Source organism: Mercenaria mercenaria, unplaced genomic scaffold (genome assembly GCF_021730395.1).
Source record: "Mercenaria mercenaria strain notata unplaced genomic scaffold, MADL_Memer_1 contig_4957, whole genome shotgun sequence".
Taxonomy (NCBI): domain Eukaryota; kingdom Metazoa; phylum Mollusca; class Bivalvia; order Venerida; family Veneridae; genus Mercenaria; species Mercenaria mercenaria.
Window position 1 is genome coordinate 32,777 of NW_026463228.1, and position 10,038 is coordinate 42,814.

The 10,038-nt window shown below is 33.7% G+C and overlaps 1 protein-coding gene across 1 annotated transcript; it reads right to left on the reverse strand.

The window, feature by feature from the left end:
- Window positions 1–609: 609 nt before the first annotated feature.
- Window positions 610–9,828, reverse strand: LOC128554346 (uncharacterized). The gene is made up of 2 exons (XM_053535627.1): window positions 9,806–9,828; window positions 610–1,438 (listed from the first exon to the last, which is right to left on the reverse strand). The coding sequence occupies exons 1-2, from the start codon at window positions 9,826–9,828 to the stop codon at window positions 610–612; spliced, it is 852 nt and encodes a 283-aa protein (XP_053391602.1).
- Window positions 9,829–10,038: the final 210 nt, after the last annotated feature.

Here is a 10,038-nt window from a genome sequence, read left to right on the forward strand (position 1 = left end):
AAAACTTGATGCGAAATTAAGCTGTTTACCGGCAACGCTTAGAACGCAAAGACGTGGCGTCGTCTAGCGTAATGTTTGACGTTCCGCTAGATGCCACTGCATTACGACAGGTCAGAGTGGTTCATGGTAAAAAAAATGCCTCCTACTGAACCATTTTAAAGTCTCTCTTATAAGATTCTTTCACTGGTTGTAGGTGCAAATGGGAATTATCCGGCCTCGAGGGTAACTGTTTAGGCTGTAACGAGGTTCCTACCGAGTTACCGCCTAAACAGTTACCCGAACCTCGTTACCGCCTAAACAGTTACCCGAGAGCCGGATATTCCTATCTGCACCTATATAACCAGTGACAGAATTTTTTCTTGCACACCGATATCAAGAAATAATATTTTAAAAAATCAATCGAACGGCTTTCTTTTTAGAATTATTTCTTATAGAGGCGTATTTAAATGTGTGTGTGTAGATCGTTTCCGCTTTTATGTAGCGCTGAACTCTTCTGTACTGTATCGTTGTCATCGCATGTTGCTTAGCCCGTTGTACTTTTACACTATTGCTTATAAATTCTATACATTCAAAGTCAATTTTGGTATGAGGGAAGTTGTTTTTCTAATATTAATAGAATCTCCCCGATGTTTCAATAAATGATACAAAAGCTTTTACAAACTCTTCTTTAGCAGAGTCTGATGCATCCTCAATTTCCCCCACAAGTGTTGACAGGGATACATTGCTGCAATTAAGATTAAACCTATAGAGAATGTCATCCACTGTTCTTTCGAGGATATCTCTCTGAGTACTATAGTTTGGACATCTGAAGACATAGTGTTCCACTGTTTCCGGAGTGTTACAATGGTCACACATTTTTGATGAGTTTTTGTCAATCTTTGACCAGTGATTTTTCAGCCTGCTATGACCACACAACAGTTGATTTATTAAAGAGAAATTTTTTCTGTCTTCTTCACCTATGCACTTTCTAAATCCTACTCTGCTAAAAATGTCTTGAATTCTGTCTGTTTTGTCTGATAATGTGTAATTATAGTTCCATTTTTTAATCACTTTTTCTTTCATGACATTCACTGCTTCCCTTGCATCCATCATTCCAGTCTCCTCTTCTGCATCAGATATGCCCATTTGCGTTGCTGCTAATTTCGCCTGTTTATCTGCTAGCTCATTACCCATAAGGTTTTTATGTCCTGGAATCCAATGTACTTCTATTTGGTTTTCCCCCTCTTCAATTTTAGATAAGTGTCTTTTTATGTTAGAGATAGTTTCAATTTTATTTGTTGGTACTTCCTTACAAAATACAGACAGGATAGCTGCCTGACAGTCAGTAAATATATGAATCTTCCTTTGAATAACAGTTTTCACCTCAGCTAAAAATTCCAGTGCAATTTCTAAACCAACTATTTCTCCGGTGTAGTTGTTGCTGTTTTTACTAACTCCTCTATTCAGTAAAATAGGTGTTGAATAGTATCCTTCCAAACAAAACGCGGGAAACCAACGTCCGTAAACAGGAAAGACGTCATGACGTTTCAAAGACAAACAACAATGTTTAGTTCCGGTTTTGTTTTATCAGTTGCAGCGTAACGTTATGATTTTTTGATAAAACAAAGTGTTTTGAATCGAGAAATATACCACCAGGAACAAAGAGGAACTGTCAAGGTATTGGAGTTTTATTCCTTTTTTTAAAAATAAAATATAAATTACTAGGCCTACATATGCTCGTAGTTCGTAATACGTCATTTAAAGCCCGAGAGTCATCTTACACACCAGGGTGTAAGATGGATTTTTCCAGCACCGGTAAAAATGACGGAAATCCCCGTCTGGTATGCAAGAATATGGGTTCCAAACCCACGATATAGCTTTCCACTTGAAATTTTCGTGTTTTTTTTTTCTTTTTTCGAATCATCCTTTCAATTATACCTAGTTTTAGTCGGGCACAATTCACTTATTTTAAGCAATGACGGATCTTCTTCTTCTTCTTATCGTTCGCGACTACACTGTCAGACCAGTAGCCTCGATGAAACTTGTGGTTTGCCGCAGATCCTCGATCAATGCCTCCATACAATTTCTGGTGGATTGAGGTATCTATCGGCCAAGTCGCAGTCGCAGCTCGCTCCTGATCATGCCTTTTACATCTCTGAAGTATATGCTCCGCAGTCTGATCTTCTTCACCACATGGGCAAGTTGGCGATGATGTCAGTCTGTATTTCTTGTACATGTGAGCATTGAGCTTTTTGTGCCCTGAGCGGAGCCTGACCATCATCACTTGTTCAGACCGATCAAGGAGATGATCGTCGGTTAAAAAGCGCCTGTCGCTTATGTTGTATTGTTTCTCTGTCTTGCCGACTTAAAATAAAATTTATCTTATCTTATCTTATCTTATCTTATGAAAAGCATCTTCCTCCATCCTTGGTCTCGTTAGTGCCTTGATGATGGTGAGTACGAGCCCTGCTTCTTCAACTGAAAACTACCAGAGTCCCGTGTCACGGTGATTTACACCTGGTACACTAAAGAACCAGGGAAGCTTCTTCGGGGAGTCTTCTGTATCTTGCACTTTCCTCCCATTAAGATTATATATAGTCTTCCGCCCGTATGGATTACCGGTGGCGACTATAATTAAACTTAAATACAAACAAACCAAAGAAACCCTTTCTGAGAGGTTCTAGTTTAAATAGATTTTATTTATTCACTCCGAACCTGAAAACTACAGAAGAAACATATAGTAGAAAGCTTATGTTTCTGTCACAGTTGTCTTCTATTTCTAATAGATCTATGGAACCGTGGATCACATGACATCAACAAACGCGTTCATCGTAGTAATTGCCGAATTCTTTTAATAGCTAAAACGAGAAAATGGTAACAACTGGAGCAGAATGGACATCTTTACCATTTTTAAGTTAAAAAATATGCTTTCTTACTCAGTCTAAATTGTTTGTGTATTTGTTAAATGATAGGATTGTTTTGTTGGAGGTAGCTGATGTTATAATGTATCTTTGCGGACCGTATAAACTGATGCAGGGCCGCAGTTTAGTGCTGTCACTTATTATACTACTCGTCACTTTTTGAGTTGGATAGCTTACTGTCTGGCAGTTATTTTGTTATAGACACCAAGGGGGAGTACTTAAGGAGGTAGGTTACCTTGTTACAAGGGTAAATTCAAATTAGTTGAACCGCAGCATCTTTTTGTATTTCGTGTAATATGAAGTTTTAACTGCTAAAATCTCAGTTTCGTTTGTCTCTGTCCCTTCAAGTTCAATTTTTATCCAGGTTTGAAGAACATGACCATCCAAAGGTATTTCATATTGAAAGAAGAAGGAAAATACGGATATTTAACACTTTTCGGTGTATTTTAGTTTCATTGATATCCGTAGAAGTCAACATAATCTATAATTTTACTAGTATGCACGTTAGCTTTCTAAGATAAGCTTAAAATGTATATGTCGCGGGGCTCGTGTTTCCATGGTAACGCATTTTCTCTCAGTTTTAAACAACTATGTATAAAAATAGGGGTTTTCGACGGCTTCAGTGCCATTCTGTTAATGACCAACATGGAATATTTGGGTAATATTATTAGCAAAATACCAAGCACTATACATGGTACACTATTTTTCTTAAAGTTTAAAGTAACCATGGCAACAGAGATGTTTAAAATGGCTTATGTCTTGCTTTTTGTCGTAATTTCTTATAAAATAATATTGAATAAGATTATCTTTCTAGTTGATGTAGCTTTAAAACATATTATTTCTAACGTAAGTTATATTTTCGTGTTATCTGCATTTATTCAAACAAATTTCTAAGCTTAGAATACTTACAGCAGTACCCCTCGTCTGGCATTTTTCATGGAAAAATCGTTCAGCATGCTACTATTATTCTCATGGATATTGTTGAAATGAAAATAAAAAGCCGAAGCTGTGTTTCTTAAATAGACTAGTGTCAACGCTTTTGAATTTTACATTTAGATACATAGGTCACGGGCTTCGTTTCCATGGTAACATCAATTCAATTCAAGAAACCACAATTTTCTACTGAAATTTGAACAATTTTAGATCTTAGTTTTGGTATATAAGTAACAAATTATCAACGGAACCTGTAAAATAGGTATTACAAATCAAACTGCTAGATTTTTTATTTGAAAATGGCCGTAACAAGTAACCTCTCACCCAACTATATTCCAAATAACATTGGTTACCATCATCCATTTTCTTACATTCCGCATAACATTTCAATATAACTACATAAAAGAAGCAAAATATTGATTATTTTTCAGAGCAAAAGACTCATAAAAAATATTTCAGCAAATAATGGTTATTTGAAAATAGTTTGAATAAAGAAAATGCACAGAATTACGTACTTTCAAGATAAAAGCTGTTAATTTTGCGCGGTAACTGACACGTAACGTCATGACGTCAATGACGTCATTTTAAGGCAACATTGTTTTGAAGCGTTTCTGCGGCAATTTATTCATTATTTCTGCATTATTAAACCATAAAGCGTCAGATCGAAGACAGGTCTATGATTTGTTTTCAGAAGAATGAATATACAAAGACATTTAGTTTGTCGTAAACGTCGTCGTAAATCGTCACGCTAGCTTCCGGTTGGACATGCGCACATACAAATATAAAGGTAACCTACCTCCTTAAAACTAGTTCGCTGAATTTTTAATGTTTGCTGGAGAAATTAATGTTCGCTATTAACGTTCGCTTGCTTAATGTTTGCCAGCTTGTTTTCAGTCTGAAAAAAATTGAAGTTTACAAACAAATTTAAAGGATCTCAGTTACAGATTTGCAAGTGAGTTAGATAAAGGGTTTCTACTGAAAAAAACAACGATACATAGTTGCTATTCGTATGGTCCCGTCAGAATGAATGCTAAACGTTTCGACCACAAGACATTTCGACCCCAAATATTTCAACATCAAAATTGAATTTCCTTGTAATGTTCGACCCAAAAGATATTCCAACCCCAAGACATTTCGACCCCAAGACATTTCGAATTAAATTAGGTCCATGGGACAACCTGGACCTAGTCTAAATGAGACCTCGGGTAGACCAATTTTACATTCTGGTATTTTACCAGGCTGGGCACATCTCCCAATCAAGGTAAATTACCTTGTTCGGGGTAAAACAAGAACAATAGTCAAGTACAAAAAAATTGATATTTCTTTTTTCTTTAAAGTGCTAACATCAATACTTTTACTAAAGCTTTATATCATCATTACAAACCTGCCTATGTACCACTTTATCAATTTTGCATTTGGGTGGTTTTCAAAATAATGAAGCAAAAATCTGAAATTTTACAACAAAAATTTGTTAAAAAATTGGAAGTGTCTAGGGGTACGGATCCGTACCTCTAGAATCTGATTCTAGAGGTACGGATCCGTACCTCTAGACAAGCCTGTTAGGGGTTTTCTAGGGGTACGGACCTCCGTTTTCCTAGAGATTAAGGGTCATTTACATTTCAAATTTTGTTGAAAATGAAATAACAAATAACATTTCATCAGAATTCACCTTAAACTTGGATCTAAATGGTTTACAGATAACAACATTCATCCGATTTGTTACATTTTCTTTCGGAACGTAAATAACCGAGGAACACCAAATAAATCACGAAGTTTCGAATTGGCAGAAAAAAAAGATATAAAGATTAAACAAAATAATTTTAAGTATGTTGGGGGAAAACTATTTTCAATTGATAATTAGCCCTTAGTGTATTTACGTTTTTCACACATTTGGTAGCCGTTACGAGATACATGGGACGTTTTCACAAACAGTTTCTTTTACTTAATGTCGCTTAATTGATTATTAAAGTTCCGTGCCGATTATCATTATACAACAATGTACATTGTTAAATAACAAAATAGATTGGTGCATATTATTATGCCTAATTTATTTATTTATTTATTTATTTATTTGCTGAATTTCAAATAGAATTCATTTAAGGGATAGATTCATTCATTAATCTAGCTGTTATCAACAGTTTATTTGACAACAAACTAATTCCTATCGGCACAGAACAGTGTATTCATTTGGAGTTCCTCGGTTATTTAGGTTTTGAAAGAGAAGGTAAACAATCGGACGAACGCTGGTATCTGTTAACCAATTAGATCCAAGTTTTAAGTGAAGATTGGTTAAGACTTTGTTGTTATTTCATTTTCAACAAAATTTAAGATATAAATAACCCTAAATCTCTAGAAAAAGGAGGTCCGTACCCCTAGAAAACCCCTAACAGGCTTGTCTAGAGGTACGGATCCGTACCTCTAGAATCAGATTCTAGAGGTACGGATCCGTACCCCTAGACACTTCCTAAAAAATTTCCATGTTGTCAACTGTTTATATCATACAAATTTGAAGGAAATAACTCTCGGAAAGTGTTGAGACATGCCAATAAGAAAATATTTCAGCCTTTAATTCGAAAGTTCAGTGATTTTCCCATAAGATGGGTGATAAATGTTGCAGTGTTTTATGACAAGGAAATATGTATAACAGTAATTTTTTCAACATAAATGATAAGTAATGGGTGTATGTGTATGGTTTGAAACTTATTTAATCATATGTTTGTGGACATTGGTTTTTAAAATCACCCTTTCTGCACAAATCTGACATGAAAATAAAACTTTACCTAGAAAAGTTGTTGCTGAATGCAAAATAACTAACATATAATTATAAAACCTATTTTTTTCTCTCACTTTGCATGTTTATAAACCACATGCCAAATTTCAAGAATGTCCAGTAATTCTAATTTCTAGAATTGTCAGCTCAAAATTGAGTTATTTTACAGATGCACAGGGGACACATACTGAAGATCAGTGTAATATTCATCCACTATTAGTTTTCTATTCATAAAAAGACTAATGGTAATCAACTTTAGACAAATACTATTAAAAAATAGTTTATTCCACATAATAATTACAAAATTGAAAAATTTCACTACAAACACATGAAAATTCAACAGAATGTAATGCTTTAAATGAAAAAATAAGTGACTTTATACATAACTAACACATTGAAATCATTTAGTTTACATGCAATGCTTATTCATAGTAGAAAAATGACAAAATGCCATGCATGATGAAATGGAATAGTAAAATTCATACATACTTTATAATGTTACTAAAAAGGGTGCACAGGGGACAAATTGTATCAAAATATTTATTTATAGAATATGTTCATGGTAAGTAAAATTCTTTTAACTACACAATATTTACTAGTGAACATTACATATTTAGGTAAACTTAAGAGCTTAAGAAGCAATAAAATTGATGTTTCCACTTTTAAACTTGAAAATTGGCAACTTCAGAAGAAAATGCAAACAATGAATTTTAAATTGTCCAGGGTTTCTTATGCTAAATTATAAAGTAATGCCTAAATTTTGCATTCACACTGCTAAGAATATAGAACTGCCACCACAAATTACTGTAATGCTATGATAATTGATATATGTCAAAAAAGGGTGCACAGGGGACATCACTTTTGGCTCTGTGAATGTTTAACAGTCAGTAATATGTGAAGTTGAACGCTGCTTTTGTATCTGTTGTAACTCCCTTTCAAGGAAAATAAAGTAAAATCCCATTTTATTTAAAGAATAAAAGAAATCTGACTCTTAACAACTGAAAAGGTGCACAGGGGACATTTTTAGGTGTATAGACATCCATCAAGTTTCTGAGAAAGTTGATTTATTAAAGAAAAAAATCATACTGTGTCTTCACAGCTGAAAGGATAAAGATCTTAGAAAAACATTAAGACTTTAGAAAAGTAATAGGGTTATGAAATTGTAGTGTTCAACATTTAAATTTAGTATTTTTTTCACTATTTTTTGTGAAGGGGGTTCCATCACAAGATGTGAAATATTGGTAACAATAAGATGTAGGTAATGAAAAGAAGTATTTTATTTAAATGTGCAGAGTTTAAGTTACACAAAAAAGCCAAAGCTGTAACAATAAAGCATGGTTTTAAAAAGTAAGCCACAGTTGAAAACTATACTTCATGTAAAATGTCACACTTTTTTGGGTGCACAGGGGACAAAATTAGCTATATAATTTAAAATAACTTTAAAACTGTTTGAGTTATTAAGCTGAAATTGCACACATTTATTGACTACATTGAGTTGGATATAATTTGTCCCAATATAAATTCTAAAACTAAACTGAATTAAAGTAAGGTGAGAGAAAAGAAAAAGCTTCATTATTTTGAAAACCACCCATTTGTTAAAAGGCAGTGGCTAGGTAGCCGGTTCTATTATATATGTACATATCATATATGAACACAGAAGTCAAGGTAGCCGGCTTTAATAAACTTTGTTATAAAGGATCATTATATAAGTTAAATAAATTACAATTTTGTGACTTATTATTTACTAAAAATATGTGATTTACCTGTTTATTTCGCCGTATTTACGCACTCGTATGATATCGGCCGATATTATGTTATCATTAAATGATCAAAGTGTCGTTATCGTCGTCGGCGTGTTTAAATGGCATGTTTATTAATTTAAAGTAAACTTTTTAATAATTTTTTGTAGTTTGTTGTAAATTGAAAAAAATAAATATTAAAAATTGATAGATGATTTCAATTGCCGGCGATCCTTTAGAATTTAGTCTTTTGATATGTACATGTAATTATACATTTCACATTTATCACGCTACCTTAGAATAAATGTTCAAACAAACAATTAGAACCAATCAAGATCATTGACTTATAGACAAATCGGCGAAGAAATTAATAAGTAATTAGTTAATTAATTACAGACGCACATAGAAGTGCGAAAGAGATGATTACTTAAAATTTTCACTTAAAAAAGGCATAGGAAATGATCAAACGCCATTATGTTCAGTAGAGCCGCATCATTTTATGTACGATGATACTCTTTGTTTTATCTTTTCTTAACTGTTTGTTTTGTTTTCTTTAAAGATTGAATCACTGCAGTGTATCTTGAATATGTATTGAGTACATTCTAACATAACAAAATTTCCGCCGATATGATATAAGTGCGTAAATACGGCAAATTAACAGGTATTTAACACAAATAATAAACAATAAATCACAAGAAATGTATTTTATTTAACTAATATAATGATCCTTATAATCCTTTATAGATACAGTTTATTAAAGCCGGCTACCTTTACTTACATGTTTCATATACGATATGTATATAGAGCCGGCTACCTAGACCTTTAGTCTAGGTAGCCGGAACCGGCTACCGGAACCGGCTACGTAGACTAAAGGTCTAGGTAGCCGGAACCGGCTACCTAGCCACTGCCTTGTTAAAAAATGATGAAAATCTGAAATTTTACAACAAAAATTTGTTAAAAAATTTCCATGTTGTCAACTGTTTATATCATACAAAGTTGACCTGAGAATATGAGCATTAGCACTTCCTTAATAAAAAAGTTATCAAATATTTTGTACCTTTCTATTGTTCTTGTTTTACCCCGATCGGGGTATATTACCCCGAACGAGGTAATTTACCCCGATTGGGAGATGTGCCCAGCCTGTTTACATTGTCTACCTAGAGGTTTCAACTACTGGTACTGATGATAAACCCGGACAGATGATAAAGTCGACCACCTTGGAAATATTCAATTGCAATCGGGTATTTATAAAATTGAACTCACCATCTAATAGTTTCCACTTGTAAACAACACCAACTGGTGTAAATAAAAACAAAATTGGTAAATATTCTGTATAAATAAATGATTTACATTTATCTGTATAAAAAATATTTATCCAATTTTAATTACTGGGGAAGAGGGTGTTTTTTGCGCATACTCACTGTCGCCACATGAAGGCCTGACATTGGGTCACTTTTCATTACTTGATCAGGAATGGCTGTTGCATCTTTTTGGGGAAAGTTTCAATATAATACTACAAAGAAATTTTGTAAATGACAGAGTCATGAGAGTGGTCGAATTTATCATCAGTCAACCTACGTACAGTCCCCATTTTACAAACCCCTTTCAGGGTCTCACTTCGTGTGAGTTTGCTAACTGAATATAAATTTGAATTGTGTAAATTTTTCAGCAAATGTTAAGCTTTATTTTGATACCG

What these genes read in the sequence shown, in the direction of transcription:
- LOC128554346 (XM_053535627.1), bottom strand. Translation starts at nt 9,828, where the DNA reads ATGCAACAGCCATTCCTGATCAA. An exon ending in CAACAGCCATTCCTGATCAA is followed by an intron (nt 1,439 to 9,805) that starts GTAATGAAAAGT and finishes TTTACTGAATAG; the next exon opens with AGGAGTTAGTAAAAACAGCA.